We start from the raw sequence: 23,972 nt of genomic DNA on the forward strand, positions 1-23,972 counted from the left end.
CTCAACGGGTAAGAGCACTGACTGTTCTTCCCAAGGTTCAAATCCCAACAACCACATGGTGGCTCATAACCACTCTTAATGAGATCTGACGCCCTCCTCTGGTGAGTCTGAAGTCAGCTACAGTGTACTTATACATAATAATAAATAAATCTTTGGGCCAGAGCAAGCAGAGACTAAGCAAGCAGGCCTGAGTGAGAGTGGGGTTGACCAGAGCAAGCAGAGGTGCTAAAAATTCAATCCCCAACAATCACATGAAGGCTCACAACCATCTGTACAGCTTCAGTGTACTCACATAATAAAATAAATCTTTAAAAAAAAAAAAAAAGACATTCCTCTCTCCTCAGTAGTTTGAAAGAAAGAAGGAAGGAAGGAAGGAAGGAAGGAAGGAAGGAAGGAAGGAAGGAAGGAAAGAGAGAGAGAGAGGAGACAGAAGAAAGGGGAGGAGAAAAGATTTTAGAAATGTCTAGATCTGCTAGATATGGGGGCAAATGTCTAAAATCCTATGTCTCCCAGGCCAAGGCAGGAAGACCACTTGAAGTTATAAATAGCCTGATCTGCATGACTTGGTCTCAGTAAAACAAAAGTGAGAAATGAAATAAGCTAATTCACTACATATCTTCACAAATGAAACAGCGACAGAGGCCCCCAGCACAGTTGCTCACTTGTGCAGACATAGCACTCACTTAAAGAGATAAAAGTTCAAGGCCCAGCTGGGTTCCATAGTTTGAGACCAGCAAGAACAAAACAACCAAAGCAACAGACAAATAACAAAACAAAACAAAAGCCAATAAAATAAAAAAAACAAAAAATCGAACAAAAAACCAAGGAGGCAATGGTGGCTCACACATTAGTCCCAAGTCTCAGGAGGCAGAGGCAGGTGGATCTCTGAGTTCGAGGCCAGCCTGGTCTACAGAGTGAGTTCCAGGACAGCCAGGGCCACACAGAGAAACCCTGTCTGGAAAAACAAAACAAACAAAAAACCAAAGAAGCAGAGGAGCATAAGGTAACAGCACACAGTGATCTGCAAAGCCACAATAACAGAGCAATTAGGAAATGAGTGGTCCACGGTGTCAAATCGATACCATTCCTAACACAAGAACCCTGTTAAACTCACATATAATACATAGATCTTAAAAAAAAAAACCAAAAAACAAAAAACAAAAAAAAACCTGTTAGAAATATACTACAAAATAATCTAAAATGTTTTGAAAACCGTCTGTAAAATATTCAGTATGGATTTAAAAGTCAACAGAAACTAAGTTGCATGGGTGTGTTTACTGCAGTAATGTAGTCAACAAAGAAATCAAGAAGTAGGCTGCAGAGACAGTCCGGCCTATTGGAGAGGGTGCTGCTTGCACAGGGGGCCTTCCTTCCCTCACAACAGCTAAAGACCTGAAGCTTGTTTCTTAGGCACTATATTCACCTGAACACACTGACTCCCACACACGTACATATGCTTAAATGTACAGGTGTAGGAGCACCAGCTCAGTGGCTGCTCAGCACTGGACGCTCTTCTAGAAGATCAGGGGTCAGTTCTCAGCACCCACATGGATTGTCGCAAACATCTAGATGACTCCACTCTCAAGGAATGTGTCACCCTCTGCTGACCTCTGTAAGTACCACATACACACACACAAAGGGAAACACCCATATAAACACACAAAAAAGTTTAAAAATCTTTAAAAAAAGGAAAAAAAAAGGAAGAAAGGAAGAAAGAAAAGAGGTACACAAAAGTAGTTAATGACAGAAAGCTGGCCGAGCATGTGCCCTGGGTTCATTCTTCAGCACAGCAAAACAAACAAAAAAAAAACAAAACGAAAAAATACAAATTTAGCTGGGCATGGTGGTGCATGCCTTTAATCCCAGCACTTGGGAGGCAGAGGCAGGCGGATTTCTGAGTTCGAGGCCAGCCTGGTCTACAAAGTGAGTTCCAGGACAGCNCTGGTCTACAAAGTGAGTTCCAGGACAGCCAGGGCTATACACAGAGAAACCCTGTCTCGAAAAACCAAAAAAAAAAAAAAAAAAAAAAAAAAAAATACAAATTTTAACAGTTACAAAATAAATAATATACCAGGGTTAAGATGTTTATCCTAAGGAGATAGAATATAAATATAGAGAAGGAGAAGATAATAAATATAGAACGGAAACACACTCAATGGAATCCCTGCCAAAGCCACAAAGAAACTATCAAACAAAACAACAAAAGCTCGAAAACTCGCAAAATACACAAAAGCTCCCAACAGCCAAAATAATCTTTTTTTTTTTTTTGATTTGAACTCAGGGCTTCCGGAAGAGCAGTCAGTGCTCTTAACTGCTGCGCCATTTCTCCAGCACCCCAGCCAAAATAATCTTAAAAAATATGAAGTCAGAGAAATTATACTTTCTATCTTAAATACAAAGTTGTTATAATCAAATGATCGCAGGGTATAGGGTGTCACATATCTTTAATCACTTTGCCCTTTCCTGACCTTCAAAAGAGCACCAGGCACAAATGTGTCATCCATGTATGTTAGCAATACACACAAAATAAATATCTTTAAAAATTTCTCTCTTGGGGGCTGGAGAGATAGCTAGGTGGTTAAGAGCACTGTCTGCTCTTCCAGAGGTCCTGAGTTCAACTCCCAGCAACCACATGGTGGCTCACAACCATCTGCAATGTGATCTGATGCCCTCTTCTGGTGTGTCTGAAGACAACTATAGTGCACTCATATATATAAAATAAACAAATAATCTTTTAAAAAAAAAAATTAAAAATTTTTTTCTCTTGAACCAGTGATGGTGGCCACACCTTTTTTGTTTGTTTGTTTGTTTGTTTTGTTTTTTGTTTTTTGAGGCAGGGTTTCTCTGTATAGTCCTGGCTGTCCTGGCACTCACTCTGTAGACCCGGCTGGTCTGGAACTCAGAAATCCGCCTGCGTGCGCCCGTCCATGGCCACACGTTTAATCCTACCATTCAGAATTAAAGTCTCAGCAGTCCCGCAGGCACACAGGCACACAGCTTGCCCAACAGTAGTGAATTGCAGACAAGCCAGGGCACAGAGAGACCACATCTGAGGAAAAAAGTTGTTGTTGTTTGGGGGTTTTTGCTTTTTTTAATTTTACAATAAAACATAGGCCAGGAAGTCAGATAGCTCTGTCAGTAAACAGCTTGCCAAATAAACATGGAAGAGCTGAATTCAATCCCCAACTCTGATGTAAAACTCCAGCTAGTGGTGGTGTACACTTATAATCCCAGGGCTGGGGAGGCAGACAGGTGGATCATGGGACATGCTAGGCAGCCAACCAGGCCAGGTGTGATGAGGCACACCTTTAGTCCAAGCACTCAAAAAGCATAAGCAAGTGACTCTCCGTGTCAGCTAAGGCTGGCGAGCTTGGTCTATACATCAGTAGTTCTTGGCCAGCCAAGCTACAGAGTGAGACCTTGTCTCAAAGAAGCAAACAAACAGAAAAACAATGTAGACAACTTTTCAGGAGTGACACCTGTAAAGGACCCCTAGATGACACACAGCTAGCACACATACACAAATAGGAAATAGGAAGGGCTCAGTTCAGTTGAATGCCTGAACCTTGCATCAAGATCACAAAATGTCCCTGGATGCAAAACTACTTCAACAGAGAGCAAGGGATAAGTCTCCCAGGCCTGTGGGCCTTCAACAGAGGAGCCTCACCTTGAAGAGTTGGCAGGCTGCTGCTGCAGCCTGACGCTCAGCATCAATCTTCTTGCTGCCATAGCCTTCCACCTCCACGCTCTTGGGCCACTTTATGTGCAGGGTGACTTTCTGGGAAAGTGAAAAAAGCAAATAAAGAACTGGGAATGGTAGCCAACACCTGTAATCCAGAAGATCACGTTACAAAGTAAGTTCCAGGACAGGTTGGGAATGTATAAGGCCCTGGATCAAAAACAAACAAGCTGGGCTAAAGAGATGGCTCAGCAGTTAAGAGACTGCTCTTCCGGAGGTCCTGAATTCATTTCCCAGCAACCACCTGGTGGCTCACAACCATCTATAATGGGGATCCAATGCCCTCTTCTGGTGTGTCTGAAGAAACTCACATACATGACATAAATAAATCTTTTAAAAAACAAAACAAAAACAAAAAACAAACAAAACAAACTGGGTGTGATGACACACACACTTTTAATGCCAGCAATCTGTAGGAAGACCCAGGTGGATCTATTGAGTTCAAGGCCAGCCTGGTCTACATAGTCATTTTCTGGACAGCCAGGGATAAACAGCGAAACCCTATCTCAAAGCAACCAACCAACCAAAAAGAACCGTCACTCAGAATAGCTTCCTGAATGCTTCTGTGAGGTCTAGGCTCTACACATGGAGCAGGAATCGTCACTGTCACTTCTTTCCTGCATCCCTTGTTAAAGAACCAAAACCACAAAGTACTGCAAGGCCCTCTTAGACAAGATGAGTACTCCTTCCCCCACCTGCTGTGCTTGCTCCTCCTGAACGAAGCATAGAGAGTACTGGTTGATTCTTCAAACTGAATTGTATTTTGAGATTCTCTTCTGAGTGTACAGTGGCACACATCTGTAAGTCATTTTTCATGTGTATAGAATACCTTCAGGATCTGGGAAGTGGAGGCAGGAAAACCAGCAATCCAAGGCCAGATCCTGTTACAGAGTTCTAAGCCAACCTAGTCTACACAAAACCTTATCTCCACAAAAAGCAAATGATCAGTGCCAGATGCCTTTGATCTCAGCACTCAGGAGGCAGGGGCAAGCAGATCTGAGTTCAAGACCAGGCTGGTCTCCAAAATGAATTCCAGGACACCCAGGAATAAAGACACCCTGTCTAGAAGAACAAAAACAGATAAAACAAAACAAAACAGAATTTTTTGGCCTCTTTAGAAAACAAAAACAAAAGCTAAAACCCTGGGGGGTTGGAGAGATGGCTCAGTGGTTAAGAGCACTGATTGCTCTTCCAGAGGTCCTGAGTTCAATTCCCAGCAACCACGTGGTGGCTCACAATCATCTGTAATGGGATCTGATGCCCTCTTCTGGTGTGTCTGAAGACAGCTACAGTGTACACATATAAATAAAATAAATAAATCTTTAAAAAAAAAAACAAAAACAAAAACAAACAAAAACCCTGAAAGGGAAGAGTAGCCAGTTTTCTGTGAGTCAAACCAGTGTTTCACTAAGCCATCAATACTTACCTTTTTCTTCGGTCCATTCGTGTGCACATAGACTAACTTGTCTTTTGCATGTGAGATGCCAAGGGCTCTTCCAATCACGCTGTTGAGAAGGTTTTTAGGCTGTGGAAACTCTTTTAATAGGTCCCTAGAAGCTAAGAAAATAAGAATGAATAATTACAATTCTTTTTCTTTCAAAACTCCATAAGGTAGGTAGGTGTGTGTGTGTGTGTGTGTGTGTGTGTGTATCAATCTAAGTCACTCTGGGCTGAAGATGTTGCCTCAGGACCCCCAAGCACTCAATGGAGTTAGGAGTCCTTGGAAAAGGGTTGGTTAGTCAATAAACTCCGTGAGTCTGATGTCTAAAAGAGGGTATTCAAAAAACAAACTAAACGCCAAGTGGTGGTTACGCACACCTTTTATTCCAGCACCCAGAAGACAGAGGCAGGCAGATCTCTGAGTTGAAGGCCAGCCTGGTCTACAGAGTGAGTTCCAGAACAGCCAAGGCTATACAGAGAAACCCTGTCTGAAAAACAGCAGCAACAACAAATACAAACAAACAAACAAACCCAAAAGTATCTTCCACATCTATCCAGGAGAGATCAAGGCCCTCCTAAGCAGTTCACAGAGTTAGGAGGACAGGCCCCTTGCAGAGCAGGATGAGATCCAGCTGCTGAAGACCATGCCTCCACTCTCAAGTAACCCCACCCTCTGCATAAGTCCTCTCTAAAGCCCACAGAAAGGCTCCCAGCCAAGACAAAGCATGAGCCAACCCGCCTATCTCCCTGACATACCGGAAAGGGGCATCAGATACCAGGAGGCCATCCCTTCCCTTCCACTTATTCTCTACATTAACCTCTAAACAAAAATGTCTGCGATATCTCTTCTAGCAGTAGCTACTGCCAGACAAGGGCTTAGTTGGACCACAAAGAGGCAATATGGCCCCGCTCAAAACAAAATGAAGTGCCCATTCACAGAGTCAGGAATCTTTAGAGAGAAGGCTTCAGAAGTCTTCTCATTTGCCACTGTCAGTGTGTGGCATTACATTAAGCTTATGTTACTCCACAGTGGAATTGATCTAGAGTACCTTGTACTTGGTTCATCATAATCATTTGAGAAATTTTCACCTAGCAGTGGATAGAGTATTCTTCAATGGGAACCTAAGAATGCCAGCCATGTTCAGATAGGATCTGTATTTAATTCTTATGTCTTTTTATTTGTTTTTTGGTTTTCTTTTTTGGTTTTTTTTTTTTTTTTTGGTTTTTTCAAGACAGGGTTTCTCTGTGTAGATCTTGGCTGTCCTGGATCTCACTCTGTAGACCAGGCTGGCCTCGAACTCAGAAATCCGCCTGCCTCTGCCTCCCAAGTGCTGGGAAAAAGGCGTGCGCCACCACTGCCCGGCTTATGTCTTTTTAAAAGTTCATTTATTGCTGAGCAGGTGTTAACTTTTAATCCCATCACTTGGGAGACAGAGACATGTGAATCTCTGTGAGTTTCAGGCCAGCCAGGGTTATAGAGTGAGACCCTAATTTTAAAAAAAAAATTATCTTATTAATATGTGTGTACACATGTACGTGAGGTCAGAGGTTAGCCCTGGCAGACCTATTCTCTCCCTCCACTATGATCAGGGGTTGGAACTTGAGTTTATTATCTACCAGACTTGTATGCAAGCGCTTTTACCAGAGGACCCACTTCACCAGTGCTAAATTTTGAAAATATTCCTCCAAAACTCTGGAATAACCTGGTTATCTAGTTTGGGATATTTATCTGGAACAGATTTCTGTGTCAACTAGCACAATAGGAGGGTCCTGCCTGGACCACTCTCCTAAACGCTGTGTTATAAATCATGTAAGAACCAAGTAGTTACTAAACAGTTCCTAAGCAGACTCAAGGAGAGTTGAACCCATCCTGCAGCCCTATGCTAAGTAGATATGCACAGACACCACACCCCGAGATCTTCAAGACGGGTAAAGAAAGGCCAGCGAGCTCACTCCACCTATCTTAATGGCAATGATGCACTAATCATGATGTCAGAGCTAACCCTCAATGCCACTCAACCTGGCAGAAGTAGGATATTTAAGTGATTCTCCCCCAGCCCCCACCCCCCGCCTCGCCCCCATCCATCTACATGCAGGTGTGCTGGGTTCTAGGTGGACACACCAGACACACCAGGCTTTCTAACAGCAAGGCAGAGACTCACAGATGTAAAAAGTTTAAACTTCCCAGAATAAAGCCTTGACCGGGCGCTGTCCGGCACCCCTTGCTTGTCTTCCCTAGTCAAGGACATCGCAGTCAAATCTCAGCTTCACTATCCTCACCGTTCACCACGCTTCCGTCACCCTCCCCAGGCTCGCTAGGGGCCACCTCTGATTCGACCTCGGTAGCTTCCTGAGTGCCATCAGGGCGGACAAAGCTTGATGAGAAGCCGCGCGAACATCCTTGTCGCCCTGTAGCGACAAGGGGATCCGGCGGCCGGAGGCGTGGAGAGACGCCGGCAGCCAGCGCCATGAGCCGTCTGGCAGCCGCCATCGCGATCCCACCAGTCCCTGCGGCCCCAGACCGCGACAGTACCTTCGAGGGCTCAGCAACTGGCAGCATTACCGTACGCCCTCTGCTGGCCGGGGGGACTCGATGCCGACCTGAGAGCAAGGAAGCTAGGATACAGCTAGGATGCATACCACAGCCTAAGCCTCCTCACCTGGAAATCCAAACCACAGACTAGGCATCTGGATCTCAACCAGGAAAGGGAATAGGATGATTTTAGAAAATAGCGCTAGGTATTTGCTCAACGTCCATTCAAAAAACCAAGCCAAGTTCCCTCCAAGTCCTACACATAGTAAATTCCTTACAGGCTGCTTTGTAACGCCTGACTTGGTTGTTGATACAGTGCTAAGCAGGGCACCCATCTCCTATAGGTAACCCTGGTGAAGACTCTAGAATAGAGAAGACCTCTTAAATATAAACTGATTTTAATCCCTGGACTGGAGTCAGGGAGAAAGCACCTACTTTTGGGCACTGTGCCAAGAAACTGAGCCGACTCCACAGTTGAGAGTGGAGACCTGTCCTTCCTCACTTGGGTGAAGACTGCAATTCTACTTCCAAATACTGTGCCTATATTTTATTCTTCTTCTGTCTCTTAAGGCTTCTGAGGACTTGGGAGGGCTGGGAATGAAATTAGATCTGAAAGCAGTGACTATGTTGAGAGTGGACATCAACGTCTCAGAACCTTGGGAGAAAGCTTTGCTGGGTGGTTGGCAGTTTAAGTTGTGTAAATTGGGAAGAAGAAATGTGTTTCATTCTAGCCATGACTTGAATAATCCCCTGGAGAGCTCATTAAAACACATCACTGCTCAGCATGGTGTTTGTACATTTAATCCCAACACTTGGGAGTCAGAGGCAGGTGAATTTCTGAGTTCGAGGCCAGCCAGGTCTACAGAGTGAGTTCCAGGACAGCCAGGGCTACACAGAGAAACCCTGTCTCAAAAAAACCCAAATAAATAAATAAATAAATAATAAAATAAAACATGTTACTAAGCTGGTTGTGGTGGTGCAAACCTTTAGTCCCGGCCTTTGGGAGGCAGAGGGAGGTAGATTTCTGTATGTGTGAGGACTGCCAAGGACAGAAAAACTGTGTCTTGGAAAACCAAATGTGTGGTGAGATCTGCCTGTAACTAGCACTCAGATGCAGAAGCAGGACTGCTTCATGTCCAAGTCTAGCCTGGTCTCCATGGAAGTTCCAGGCTAACGTGGGTTATACACTGAATCAAAAACTAAAACAAACAAACAAAACACCACAAAAAACAGATCTGGGGATGGAGTTTAGATCATAGTGCTTGCCCAGCCTCCATAATCATGTCCACAAGATTTGACCATCAGTACTGTATGTGGGAGCATGTCCATGAATCCCACACTGGGAAATGGAGTAAGGAGGATTGGGAGTTCAAGGTCATCTCTGGTAATAGAAAATAAAAAGTTGAGGCCAACATGCGCCTCTGTCTTTTTTTGTTCCTTTATTTTTGAGACAGGTATAGCCCTGGCTGTCCTAGAACTCACTCTGTAGACCATGCTGGCCTTAGGCCCACAGAGATCCACCTGCCTCTACCACCCAAGTCCTGGGATTAAAGACATACACAACCACCACCTGCCTACATGAGCCACCATGCACATGGTGGACAGACAAATATGAAGGCCAAACATCCACACAAATAAGCCAGACAGTGGCTAAATACCTCTAACCTCCAGGTCAGCCTGATGTATAGAGCAAGTTCTAGGCCAGCCAGGACTGCACAGAGAAACCTTGTCTTAAAAAAAAACAAAAACAAAAACAAAACCACATGATTCCCCAAGGGCTTTGCATATGGCAGTGTGGCTCATTACTTTGTCAGACAGAAGTCTAACCAGTTTCAAAAAATGGTTCTCGCCGGGCGTGGTGGCGCACGCCTTTAATCCCAGCACTCGGGAGGCAGAGGCAGGCGGATTTCTGAGTTCGAGGCCAGCCTGGTCTACAAAGTGAGTTCCAGGACAGCCAGGGCTACACAGAGAAACCCTGTCTCGAAAAACCAAAAAAAAAAAAAAAAAAAATGGTTCTCAAAGACTATAAATAGCCCAATTTTCATCCCAAGGATGAAGTCATTTACCAAGTCAGGGTGGGCATAACAGTGGTGAAGGATAAGTGAGAACTGTGTTGTTTCAGAGCTGAAGGAAACAAGTCTAGAGAAAAGACCCTCACCTAGAAAGCAGCCTGTGCCCGTCAAGACCCCTCAACAATGCTCTGCTCGGTCAGCCACAATGGTGTGTATGGCTGTTTTGCCTGCATATATGTGCAGAGCCAGGTGGATGAATTCAAGGCACAAGTGTGTTCCTGCATGATTCTTGGCCTTGCTTCCAGAGAAAGCAAGTGTAAAAATATACACAGAGCAAAAGCTGTTGTGAACTGTTGAGTGTCTAAACACCATGACAGGAACATGGGCATCTGCTATGCCATTCTCTCTATTCTTTTTTTTTTCATTCTCTCTATTTTTAAAAAACATATTTTAAACAGATGCCTGAAATTTTATGTTAAAAACAAAACAAAGAAACAAAGGGGCTAGGGGTGGTGGCACACACCTTTTATCCCAGCACTTGGGAGGCAGAGGCAGGAGGATTTCTGAGTTCGAGGCCAGCCTGATCTACAAAATGAGTTCCAGGACAGCCAGGGTTACACAGAGAAACCCTGTCTCGGAAAAACAAAAACAACAAACAAACAAAAAAACAAAGGGGCTGGAGAGTGGCTGGGTGGTTAAGAGCAGTGGCTGCCCTTTCAGAGGACCCGGATTCAATTCCCAACACCCACATGGTGGCTCACACCTGGTTGTAACTCCGGTTCCAAGGGGATCTAACATCCTCACACAGACATATGCAGGTAAAACACCAATGCACACAAAATTAAAATAAATCACTAGGAAAAAGAAAAGAGAGGGAAGGCCCTTAGTTCTGTGAAGGCTCAATGTCCCAGTGTAGAGGAATGCTAGGACGGTGAGGCAGGAGTGGGGGGTTGGGGGGAGCACCATCACCATCACAGAAGCAGAGTAAGGGGGAATGGGATCGGGGGTCTGCAGAGGGGAAACTGAGAAAGGGGATAACATTTGAGATGTAAACAAATAAAAAAATCCAATTAAAAATCCAAAAATAAATAAATAATAATAAAAGTAGTTATGAGAATAAACTGGAACAAAATATTAATATTAAGAAAAAGAAAAGAAAACCAGTACTTAATAGCCTGAGGCAGGAAGATCTGAGAGTACACGGTCAGCCTTGTCTCTGAAACTAAGAAAAAGCTGTGGCTGTCAGTCAGTGACAAAGTGACTGACCTGCATAAGACCATGGGTTTAGCTCCCACAATCTAGAGACATGCCAGGAAGAGAACTGACTCAACAAAGCTGCCTTTTGACCTGTACCAGACACACACTATACACACATTTATACACAGCAACAACAAATACAACCTAAAAAGAAAGCTCATGACAGGCAGGGATGGTGCAGGCTTTTAATCCCAGCACTTGGGAGGCAGAGGCAGGTGGATCTCCAAATTTAAGGCCAGCCTGGTTTATAGATTGAGTTCTGGGATAAACAAGGCTACACAGAGAAACCCTGCCCCAGATAAAACAAAACAAAACTGGATATCAAGAATGTGGAAAAATAATAAAAACCAGTTATAAAGAGTTCTAAGAGCTGGCATTGGCTTGAGCAGATTGTTCACTCCATAAATACCAGCAACTCCTGTGAAGTCAAGGAAGCTCTTCAGATAAGATTTTGGAAGGCTTCTGTTTCTATAATCTCTTCCCAAGTGTTCAGAGTAGGTATTGGCACCCATTGACTGCACACCAAATCCAGGCCACTGCTGTTACTCTAAGGTCTCTGTTGGTATTTGAAACATCGTATCCTTTACTCAAGTCTTGCCTTGCACTTGCTAGTGCTAGTTAGCCAAGGATGACTTTAAACTACTGATCCTGTTGAATGCAGGGAGTTCAGGATGTGCCAGCACACCTGAGTTATTCAGCGCTGGGCTGAAGTCAAACTAAACCTGAAGTGTATCTTAGCCCCATTAGGAAGTCTGAGTGGAGCACAGCTATGCTAATTTGCTTATGGAATATCAATTGCTACCTTTCTGCTATCATGGCAGAGTTAATTGCAACAGAAACACATGACAGCAAAACCTGGAAGATAACTGGGCATGGTGGCTCATGAATTTAACCCCAGCCCTCAGGAGGAAGAAGGCATATCTCTATCTCTGAGTTCCAGGACATCCTGGTCTTCGTACAGGGTCTATATACAGAGTTCAGACCAAGCAAAGTTACAGAGTGAGACCTTATCTCAAAAAAAAAAAAAAAAAAAAACATACACACACATCTCTCTCTCTCTCTCTCTCTGTATATATGTATACATATATATATATATATAGGTTTATTAACTTAGAAATATTTCTTTTTATTTAATTTATATTTTTATTAAATTTTAGTGTGTATGCATGTTCATGGTTCTCCTTCCACCATGAGTGCCAGGGACTGAACTCAGGTCTGCAGGGAATGTTGAGGAGCTTAAGCTTCGCTGATATTTTCATTTATGGAAACTACAGCTAATTATGAAGCCCAGACTGCCCCAAACTTGTAGCAATCCTGTTTTGCCTCAGGCTCTCAAGTGCTGGCTTATTACAGGTATAAGCCAATATGTTTAGGAAGTGAAAGTTTAAAGCAACAAAAAACAATAGAAGGAAACCCAAGACAACTGAGGCTCTATGTAGACAACAGGACCTTTGAAGGAAATAGGGATCTATTAACACCTAAAACACTGGAGCTCTCAGCCAGCATGTGGCAACTTACTCAACTTATCATATTCAAAATGATAAGACATGGCCAAGCTGACTGGAGATATAAAGAAAAGAAGAGCTATCAAGTCAGGTAAGCAGCCCACATGTGAAAGTCACATATCCCTTAATATAAGGTCCTGCACCAGGGAAAAGCACAACTGCATAAGGAATGCACAGGAAAGAGCACACTGTGGCCATAGGCCTGGGCAGGTCACCCTGCAGGATTTCTAGTGCCCCAGGCCCTGTGCCTCAGTTCTGGACAGGAAGGAAAAGATGCAGAGGACACTTACAGGTAAGGTTTTTGTTCTGTTTTTTTGTTTTGGTTTTGGTTTTGGTTTTTCGAGACAGGGTTTCTCTGTGTAGCCCTGCCTATCCTGGAACTCACTCTGTAGACCAGGCTGGCCTCGAACTCAGAAATCCGCCTGCCTCCGCCTCCCAAGTGCTGGGATTAAAGGCGTGCGCCACCACACCCGGCTCTGTTTTGTTTTTTGTTTTTTGACATATTCACCCACTTTGGAAGGAGGCTTTGGTAAGAGATTGGTGGCAGTATAGGGACAGGTCTGGAAAGGAGATGATTTGGTTTTTCAAGATAGGGTTTCAAGCTGGAAGTAGTGGCGCACACCTTTAATCCCAGCACTTGGGAGGCAGAGGCAGGTGGATTTCTGAGTTTGAGGCCAGCCTGGTCTACAAAGTGAGGGCTATACAGAAACCCTGTCTCGAAAAACCAAAAAAAAAGATAGGGTTCTCCATGTAGCTCTGGCTGTCTTAGAACTTTCTCTGTAGTCCAGGCTGGCCTTGAATTCACAGAGATCTGGCTGCTCTGGCTGCCTAGTGCTAAGACTAAAGGCATGCGCACCACAGCACAGCTGAGATGATCATTTTTTGCTTTCAATTCCAAACCTGTCCCAGATAGGCTCTACTCAATACAAATGACGACCGTCTTCTGGGTGCTACTTCTTTTATTTGAACACTAGTGGTACTACTTTTACGACATACCTTCTTCGTCTATGGGTACGTGGAGATAAAGTATCATGTGCTACATAACCAGCCAAGGCTGGTTATGAACTCCTACTCCTCATCTTGTCCTCCTGTTGGTTACAGGTGCTTATGCACACATCTGGCTATCACAGCTCCTTTTTTTTTTTTTTTGGCTTTTTCAAGACAGGGTATCTCTGTGTAGCCCTGGCTGTCCTGGAACTCACTTTGTAGACCAGGGTTACCTATAACCCACCTACTGGGAAGTGAAGGAAAGAGGATTGCTTGAGCTAGAACTTCGAAGCCACCTGTGCAATACTCCATCTCAAAGGAAAAAGGGGGTGGAGGGATATAGCTCAGTGGTAGTGGCATTGTGTCTGTGAGGCCGGATGTTTAGGGCCTTCCTAATACCACCACCACCAGTGCACTCACACATGCATGCACACAAAGGAAACAGAAGCAGCATGGGAGAAAGACAGCTTAACTGTATATGCACATCAAGATGTCTTCCGCACGCCCTGTGCATGCCTTCTGGAGGCACAGCAAAAGAAGCAGTGTGCAGCACCTATGGGTCACCACACGGGGCAGTCTGTAGTCCAAGAGCACAGTATATTTCTTGGCATTCACAGAGGCACGGCCTACCTGACTCCTAGTTAATCCAAACAAACAGTCTTTGAGCTTAGCCACAGCACATCTAACACTCTCAGAGCCACTCACCTGCCATGTTGGAAATGTTAACGTTCAGCCTTTTCGAGTTACAGGGCATTTTAAGAAAGGAAAAAAAAAAAAAAAGGGCAATCAACTCTTGTTTTGGCAACGGTAGGGGTGGCAATCAACTCTTGTTTTGGCAATGGTAGGGGTGGCAATCAACTCTTGTTTTGGCAATGGTGGGGGTGGCATTTCTTTAAAACCTAAGTCAGGTGGTCAGAAGGGTTGCCCGTATGTATTTGTGCTACACTGCTGCCAGAAGTCAGGGCCATGGCAGAGCGGAGGGCAGCGAACTGGAAAGTGCCTGGAAACACAGCAGCACCACAGGCCACAGAAACTGCTCCCCACACCTTTTCTAAGTCCTTGAACTTCGAAGTACTGTATAGAAACTAGACTAGGCAGGCTCATTCCAGATGTAGCAAAGACTCAGTGACCTAAAATACTGCTCTTTCTGGTAGGCAGAGGGATATGAACAGGCAGTCCCAGCAGGGAAGAGAGCCTGTCAAGACAAAAAGACCACCAGCAACATTGGTCTTGGCAAATGGAGAAAAAGACTTAAGTCTGAGAAAAAGAAAGATGCTCCTGTGCTCTGACTGTTGTCCCTGCCCATGGGACAAGGGTACAAAATGACCTGAGGTGACCCATCATTCATCTGAGAAGGAGATATTCTTCCCTATCACAAATACGTGCTATATTGCCAAACAAATGTCAGGGAGACTTTACTGACAGTAAAGTATTCTGAGGTTTTGAGGTGCTGGGAAAGACAGCATGTATGCAAGCATCCAAGATGGAGGGTAGCGGGCTGAGTAAGGGCTCTGTTCTGACCCTGTTTCAAGAATTTGCCCTCTGAACCAGAAGAGCCCAGGAATTCCTACTAGCCTAGAAGCTTCTCCATCTGGTGCTTAACAACTTAATTCATCCTAACATTCCTTTCAGGCCACACATGGAGGCCCATGGAGACTGTAGTGTCCAAGTTGCATAACCAAGGACCATGAAAACCTACTGTAAATATTTTCTCACCTGGGATCTGTCTTCTCTGCCAAGCCCACCCTCATGACTCACTTTCCAGAAGCATGCCCCCAGTACAGGGTTTCCACTGCCACCCACCTACCCACCGATCTCAGACTAAGCTCTTACTGAAAGCAAAACTCTACCTCTCTTACCTCGAGAGATGGTCCCTCCAGGGGCAGGGTTGACACACATGGGTGGAAGACGGGGTGGGGGAAGCTTGCATTGACGCTGCCTGTGCTGGGTCCGATCTGGGGAAAGAGAAAACACATAGACTGACATGTTCTCGCTTCACAGTAAACATTACTGAGCTAATTCCCCTTGAGAATCCAAATGGACCTCAGGAAAACATTGGAGAGTCAATCCCACGTTCTGAGGGCCAGGGCAGCAATGCCATACAACAGAACAGTAACTGTTCATAGGCACACCAGAAACATCCCTGAAGAAGATCCCTTCTGACTCTCTAGAAGCCCTAAGACTGCAACTACCCTTTAAGAAGTTTATGACAGCTTGGTTTTGTTTTTCTGAGAGAGCATATCAAATATTCCAGGCTGGCCTTGAACTCATTATGTAACCAAAGATAATTTGAACTCTTAGGTCTATGTCATTACATCTGGCCTCTCTAGGAATCTTAACACACATCCTATCTGCTTTGCTTTAGTCTTTTCTTGTTGTTGTTTGAGACAGGGTTTCTTTGTGTAGCCCTGGCTGTCCTAAGAACTAGATCTGTAGACCATATGATAGGAGTTCAATCCCCAGATTCACACAGTGGAAAGAGAGAACTGACTCTGACCTCTACAAGTGTGCCACAGAACACAAATCAATACAGCTATAATTCGAAACGCTAAAGTGATCAACTTGTCAGACCAAATGTTTCATTTAAGAGACTAAATCCTGCCAGGCGTGGTGGCAAACACCTTTAATCCCAGCACTTAGGAGGCAGAGGCAAGCGGATTTCTGAGTTTGAAGCCAGCCTGGTCTACAAAGTGAGTTCTAGGACAGCCAGGGCTACACAGAGAAACCCTGTCTCGAAAAACCAAAAAAAAAAAAATAAATAAATAAATAAAATAAAATAAAATAAAAACAAAGCACTGGGCAATGGAGGCGCACTTAATTCCAGCACTTGGGAGGCAGAGGCAGGCGGATTTCTAAGTTTGACGCCAGGCTGGTCTACAGAGTGAAGTGCAGGACAGCCAGGGCTACACAGAGAAACCCAGTCTCAAAAAACCAAAAAGAAAAAAGAAAAAAAAAAATAAATAAACCTAATAAGTTGGAGATCAACAACGAGATGGCTCAGTAGATAAAGGCACTTCCTACCAAGCCTGGTAACTTGAATTTGATTTACAGCACTTCCATGACAGAAAGAACCAACTTCTATAAGTGACTCTCTGAACTCCACATGAACACAGTACCAACCACACACACACAAGTACATATGTAAAGATATACAATTTAAAGATGTTTACAGGGCTAGTGAGATGGCTCAGCCAGTAGTTAAGAGCATTGACTGCTCTTCCAGAGGTCCTAAGTTAAATTCCCAGCAACCACATGGTGGCTCACAACCATCTGTAATGGGATCTGATGCACTCTTCTGATGTATCTGAAGACAGCTACAGTGTGTACTCATATATAATAAATAAATTTTTTTTTTAAAAAAAGGTATTTGCTAACTACATAAGACTGGGCTTGGTGTTTGAGTCCTCATTCTGGGACAGTACAGCCAAGAAACCAGTCAAATATTCAATACACAAGAAAAGGCAGAAAACTTGCAGAGAGAAGGCCAGCTGGGCTATGACATAGAGAGTTCAGAGCTAGTCTGGGCTACTATCAAGACACTGTTTCCATATAAAATAGAATAGAACAGAACATATTGGTAGATATGTTTATCACTCCCTTGGTTAGAAAGCAAGATCCAAAATTGGACAATAGTATATCCTGCAGCTACTTAATGATAAATGTGGATTGTCCCTTGATAAGGAGTCAGGCCCTGCTCTAAGGTCTTCACATGTATTAACTCATCTGATCCCTGGGATCCTGTGAGAAAAGTGCTTATTTCACCCGTTGAAATCATAAAGAAGTAGGGCACAGAGAGGTTCAGTCATCCAACCAAGACCTCCAGCCAGCCAGTGAATATAGAACCGTCATGTAAGCCAGAAATCTAGGTCTGGGTTTGCTGTTAAGGCCACCCTGCCTTATACAAGACATTATACAAGCATTAAGAATGTCACCCCTCTGCCAGGTGGTGGTGGTGGTGCACACCTTTAATCCCAGCACTTAGGAGGCAGAGGCAGGTGATCTCAGTGAGTTCAAAGCCAGCTTCTTCTACAGAGTGACTTCCAGGACAGCCAGGGCTACACAGAGAATCCCAGTTTCAAAGAAGAAACAAAACAAGAACAACAACAAAAGGATGTAACCCATCAATCAAGCCTTGGTCTAGAAAGTCAAGACAAATTAATTTTTTGTTTTGTTTTCTGAGACAGAGTTTCTCTGTGTAGCCCTGGCTGTCCTGGAAGTCACTCTGTAGAACAAGCTGTCCTTGAACTCACTGAGATCTATCTGCCTCTGCCTCCCAAGGCAGAGGCAGGCAGATTTCTGAGTTCGAGGCCAGCCTGGTCTACAAAGTGAGTGCCAGGACAGCCAGGGCTACACAGAGAAACCCTGTCTCGAAAAAAAAAAAAAAAAAGACACTCACTCAGCCCAAGCAAATCTAAAAAATCCTGACCCAGTGCTAACTGGGTCCCATCATGTAAAACATTAAACAAGGGCTGGGGATCTAGGATCTATCCCTAGCGCCACATAAACTAGATATGGTAGCAAGAGGACTGGGAGTTCAAGATATCCATGGTCATGTAGCAAGTTTGAGGGCAGCCCTATGACTCTCTCAAAAGAAAAAGAGTACTAAATAAATAACACGAGGCTCTTCCTCCTTCACCAAACCTGCACTGTTCTTTCAGATATTCCTACCTCAGAAGAACTGTATGTCACCTGCCCTTTATTAGCAAGTGGACAACAAAACCCACAGGTTAGCAAAGAGACACAAAGTAATTAAGTGACACGAGATTTTTCAGCTCAAAAAATTATGTTCTGTCCATGGCAATCTCCATTTCAATCTCCTTCCATCTCAAAAAAAAAAAACCCAAAGGCAACTCAGTGTCCCAGCCTCTATGCAAAGAGACGGCACAACAGAAGACAATCAAAGAGTAAGAAGCTGTTCACAGCCCTGGTGCACTTGGCTGTCCTCGTGGCCCCATTCTGTGGGTCATATAGGCCACCACTTGGTTAGAGGTTCCCTTGCCTCTATGAACATAAGAGAGAATAGACACAATTGGGAGGATCTATTTAATAAGCAGTTAAGGAAATTCTATTCTGGTTCTACTTGTGAAACATGCTCACATCAGAGCCTTGGTCAGCTTCTATACACACATATACACAAACACTGACATACACAAGTAAGTTAATGTGATTTGAAAACTTTAATCAGTGGCAAATGCCTTTTATCTCAGCACTTGGGAGGCAAAAGCAGGCAGATTTCTGAGTTCAAGGCCAGCCTGGTCTACAGAGTAAGTTCCAGGACTACACAGAGAAACCCTGTCTCAGAAACAAACAAACAAACAAACCCGGGTAAGAGGCAACATCAGTTCTGAGCTAAAGTAGGTAAGGAAAGAAAGGGTTACGGAAATTACTCTGAGAGAATCAGAGGACTGCACACTGCAGAGGCAGGCCCACAGCCTTCCTAGTGCCCAATCACAGAGAAGACAGGCACAGAATCGTGTACAGTTCCATTCCTACCTTTTCTGAATGAGTCCAAGCTGAACATTTCTGGCCAGGGGAGAAAGCTGGAATCCTGAGAAGGAGGGTCAAAAGGCCATGAGTGTTGATTACTATTCCTGGTTCAAGAATCTGCAAAGACTGCAAGAGCACAGACATTATCCAGAAGACAAAGGAAATGAAGCTGGAAATCAGTGAGCCCCACCACCGCTCCCCAGGTTTAAGAATTCAAAGGCCAAGCCAGGTGGTGGTGGAACGCACCATTAATGCCAGCACTCTGGAGGAAGAGGCTGGTGGATCTCTGTGAGTTCAAGGCCAGCTTGGTCTATAGAGTTAGTTCCAGGACAGCCAGGGCTACAGAGAGAAACCCTGTCTTAGGAAATCAGGGGGAAAAAAAGGATGAAGCCAGCTCTCCACTCTGTCATTGCTGCTTTCTAACTGATAGATTTGTCCTTTTGGTCTTCTAAAATTCTTTATTGAACAAGAAAGCAATAAAGGGTGGCAAGACAGACACAGTTCCACCCAGTTACAACACTTGGAGATTTTCTTGGGCTTTCCAAGAAGAAACTAAATTCCATCTGGACCACCATAGCAAGTGGCCTCAGGAAACGGGACTTGCTTACTGCTTTTAGGAAACCTAGTTCAGCCCTTTGGAATGAGAACTGACTGAGAATTCAGGTCAAAGATTGACCATATATTAATGTTTCATGATTTAAGTTTTTTAAGGTGAAGTCTCTTTGAAATGCATGGTAAATTTCTAAGTAATAATTGTTAATGGTGTTGTTAATAAGAAATTATAAATACATTAGAGCACAGCTACTAGCCAGAAGTCTTCATGTCTTTCTTTTTGGTTTTTTTGGGTTGTTTTTTTTTTTTTTTTGATTTTTGATTTTCGAGACAGGGTTTCTCTGTGTAGCCCTGGCTGTCCTGGAACTCACTTTGTAGACCAGGCTGGCCTTGAACTCAGAAATCCACCTGCCTCTGNCTCTGTGTAGCCCTGGCTGTCCTGGAACTCACTTTGTAGACCAGGCTGGCCTTGAACTCAGAAATCCACCTGCCTCTGCCTCCCAAGTGCTGGGAAAGGTATGTGCCACCACCGCCCGGCTTCATGTCTTTCTTTTATTTTCCTGAGACAGGGTTTTACTATAGAGCCCAAGCTAGCTCATACTATCCTATTTCAGTCCCTGAGCACAAGGATTACAGGCATGCACCTCATATTCATGAGGTGTTTTGGTACATTCTACCGGTTAGTACATTCTTCCTTTCTTTTTCGTTAATTTGCTTCACCTTCTGAACTCTGACCCTCCTCCATCCGCCTTCAATGGCAAGTGTGTGCCACCATGCCTATTAACTGAGGACTCAATTTAGAGAGTACAGGGAAAGTAACACATATAATTTAGTAATACTGTTTTGTAGTATTCAAACTCATATTTAGAGATCTTCTTAACAATAACACTCCTGGAATAGGATTAAGTCCAGTAACCCTTACTAAATTTAGTTTTAAAAAAATCTGCATAATGTTTTGCACATTAGGTTAATATCTAACATTGCTAGGAGACTAGGAGGGCCTATATTCCTGTTCCTGATTGCTAGTCCCTTTCATTCACACTTGTGGGGATGTGGGCAGTAAAGGGCTTGATCTTTCAAAACCACAATATGACCTCCTCTTCCCCAGGTATGCTGGAAATTTCAACCAATAAGATATGGTGCACTCCAGAGAGAAAACTTTAATAAAAATCAATTACAACACCACTTACACAGAGAAGTTACATCCTATCAACACCATCAGTGCAAATTAAAAGAAGAGTGTAATTTGGGGTCCTAATTTTAAAGAAGACCTGAGTGTTTTAGGGTTCGCTTGTTTGGGATTTGTTTTGTTTTGTTTTGTTTTTGTAGTAGGAATTATAGTCAAGGCCTTGTTCATGCTATGCAATTGATCTACCACTAAGCTATATCCACAGCCCATAAACAATACTTTCTTCCTAGGAAATTTTAAGTTAATCTGCATGTAAACAGAATTGGATTTTGTTCTAAATTTGGTTTTTGGAGGTTTTTTAGATAAAGTTTCACTCTGTTACCTAGTCTGGCCTAGAACTCACTATGTAGCCCAGACTGTGATTGAACTCAAAGAAACCCTCTTACCTTGGGCTGCCAAGTGCTGGAATTACAGACAGGAGTCACCATGCCTAGCAGAGTTTTGCTTTTAAAGTCTCTGGATCCTCTCTTGTCAACAAAGTTTCATATACCACAGTCTTTTCCTGTCTTCATCTCAAAAAATATGAGATTCAAGATATCAAATCATTTCATTTTATCGTGTTCTAGAACATTTCACAGAGATCCAAAAGAAACGTGCTTCTCTTATAATGTGGTAATGTTTTTAAAAAAATATTTGATTCAATCTAATATAATTTATAGAGATACATAAAATTCTAATAAGTCACAATTTCTTGTGAGGAAACACAACTTCTAGTAGATTGCTTACAGGATGTCTTCAAGCCAGTAATAATGAACGATATTCCTAAGAGGGCTACATGCTTTATGGTGTGGCTGAGCAAAATACACACCATGGCTCTATGAGCAGGGCTAAGTCACCTTACCTTATAAAAGCAGTGAGGGGCTCAGATTTTGCAGGCTTTTAAACTGGAGCTGAATTCTCTCCTTACTATTCCTCATCACGAGGCTGGGCCTCCTGGAAAATAACAAGGTAAGGTCACTGGAATGGCAATCTTCACTCAGAGGCAAAACTATATCAATCATAGACATCAATGTACTAACTTTAAAAAGTTTTAACACAATAGCCTCACTCAAGAGGCCCCTGACCAGTTCTAGACCCACCAAATGTGAACTGTGCCACAGAGCATCCCTAAGAAAATGTTAAGAATCGCTTCTCAGCCTTTTGGCTAAGATCAAGTGAAGAAAACGTTAAGAACATTTTCTCCAAGCTCAGAGCAAAAGCCCCTTCGCTTTTCTAATCCCATAATGGCTATAATACCAATCTATCTAAAATGATACTTCCAGACTGGGAAAATTATACCCTCAAAAATCTCAAAAAACATGTTCACAGTTTACACAGAACGCCCATAGACTTGACCTCATGTAATCCCTGAAGCTACCCAATGAAGAACATTCTCTCCCTGAGAAAGAAACTGAAGCACAGATATCTAATTTACCCAGGATTCCATAGCATCAGGACCGAATGAACTCTGACCCCATGGTTTACATGTTTCTATTACATGACTTTCCTTACATATCAACCTGTATTCTGCATGTATCATATTCATTTTTTGAAAGATTAAGTGGGGTCCAAAACTGGATAAAACTTTTTGGACTATAGCTTCATAAATTAAAATATTGAAAAGTTTAATCTTTGGGTGTCAGGTGGGGTACACCTACATAGAAACTTTGTCAAAGAATATATAAATGTACAAGTAAAAAGCATGATCATAAATCTAAATAATAATATATAATAAAATCAGGAAAGAGTTCTTCTGCCTGGAAATGTCAGGCTCTGAGATTTAAGTATAAATTATAAGATGTAGTCAAGAGGTGCATGGCACATGGCGCTGGGGTCACTGCATTCCAAGAAACCGTTGCAAGGAAAATCATTAGAAAAGGTGTAATTTTACTCTGGCCAGTAGGTTGCATCCAAAAACAAGTTGAGACCTTGCAGCTGGACGGCAGCAGTCTATTTGCTACCATGCATGGCGAACACCCATGAACTGGGGGTTGTAAGGTGAACAGTCTCTGCATTGGAAAGCTGCAATTAAAAGACCAATGTTGCTTACACAAGGACTATCTAGAAAGCACATAGAAGCTGTACTCTAGGCTTGAGGGTTCTGAAGACCCCTGGGACTCCACTTCACTGCAAACAAAGGACCCACCATGCATTAGGTCTTCCCCTGCAAAATGGGACAAGTCACTACCAGCAAACAAAGAACACCTCACCCCTTAGCCTCCCCCACTGACAAGGTCGGTGCAAAAGGAGGCAAACCCAGAAGAGTCAAAAATGCACCAAGGCCTCCCTTTAGAGGAACGGTCCTGACCCGCACAGTGGGAGGAGGGGCAGACAAAGGTCTCGGGCACTCCGGAGACTTCCTCCGGGCCCAGCCTGGGGAAAAACCGAGCATCCCCTGAGGCGAAGGCGTCGTCGAGCCAATGAAGCCGCCTCTCTGGGCCTCCGCTGAGCCCCTGGCAGTGAGGCCCGCCCCGGCGGACCGGTCTGGCCCCCGCCCCGCCCCGGCTCCATGGCAACGGCAGGCCGAGGCCTGGCTGCCCACGGCTCGGCCCGGCCGGCTTCCCGGGCAGGCCTAGGATGCCCGGCCTGCTCCTCGGGCTCGCCAGCTCCTCCTTCCCACTCTCTGCCAGGCCGCTGGCCGGACTCGGGACCCCTCCTCGCGCCGACCACCCCCGACCGTGTCAGGCTGCTTCAAGGGGCGCGAAAGGGTAGAATAAAAAGCCCAATTCACCTGTTGTTACAGATGTGAAACAAGCCTCGGTGCACGGCGCATGAGCCGCGGGCCCCCCCAACTACGGCCGGACTACAACTCCCACCAGCGACGGCGCGGTCTCTTCCGGGTCCCGAGGCGGAAGTCCCACCTGCGGCCCCGGCTCTGTTCGGCCTGGCCCTCTGTGCGGGCTGCCGCTTCCTTGGGGCTCTCGAGGCGTTCGGCTGCCTGGGTTGTCTCTTGTGTCCCTCAGCTCACAGCGCGAGACGGTCAGTCTGCGCCTGTACCCGGGCACTGGCTGGAGGGAGCACGGCTGTAGCCCCAGACGCAGGCGGGACTTCCGGCGGAGCGGCCGGGGACGCGCGTGGCCTGTGCCGTGGGAGCCGGCGGGAGCTGGGGACGGGTGACCATCTCAGGCTCGTCTCTCCATCCCCAGCCGCAGCTCTGTGTCCGTCGCGCCTTTTCTCTCCTGCGTCTCCCCTTGGTCTTCTCTACTTTTAGGGAGGTGAGCGATTTTGCCTCACAGAGACATAAACCAGGCAAAAGACAGGGTAGCGCTTGCTGCTGGCTTCGGGGGGGGGG

The 23,972-nt window shown here is 44.5% G+C and overlaps 1 protein-coding gene across 9 annotated transcripts in view; it reads right to left on the bottom strand.

Annotated features, from left to right (window-relative positions):
• Nucleotides 1-23,665, bottom strand: part of Dhx30 (DExH-box helicase 30) — a 30,718-nt gene extending 7,053 nt beyond the window's left edge. The window contains exons 1-8 of one of the 9 annotated variants that reach the window (XM_029481540.1): nt 23,412-23,521; nt 21,543-21,634; nt 21,088-21,213; nt 18,967-19,021; nt 15,333-15,428; nt 14,179-14,207; nt 5,166-5,296; nt 3,668-3,778 (exon numbers count right to left, since the gene is read on the bottom strand). In XM_029481540.1, the coding sequence (XP_029337400.1) occupies nt 3,668-3,778; nt 5,166-5,296; nt 14,179-14,207; nt 15,333-15,403 (342 nt within the window). In that variant the 5' untranslated portion in view covers nt 15,404-15,428; nt 18,967-19,021; nt 21,088-21,213; nt 21,543-21,634; nt 23,412-23,521. Of the gene's footprint in view, nt 1-3,667; nt 3,779-5,165; nt 5,297-7,459; nt 7,843-14,178; nt 14,208-15,332; nt 15,429-18,966; nt 19,087-21,087; nt 21,214-21,542; nt 21,635-22,890; nt 23,144-23,411 lie in introns of those variants that run through there. The other 8 variants (XM_029481539.1, XM_021171604.2, XM_021171603.2 and 5 more) reach the window with 8 other exon arrangements.
• Between the last annotated feature and the right edge of the window lie 307 nt (nt 23,666-23,972).

The sequence above is a fragment of the Mus caroli genome, chromosome 9 (assembly GCF_900094665.2).
Source record: "Mus caroli chromosome 9, CAROLI_EIJ_v1.1, whole genome shotgun sequence".
Classification (NCBI taxonomy): Eukaryota; Metazoa; Chordata; class Mammalia; order Rodentia; family Muridae; genus Mus; species Mus caroli.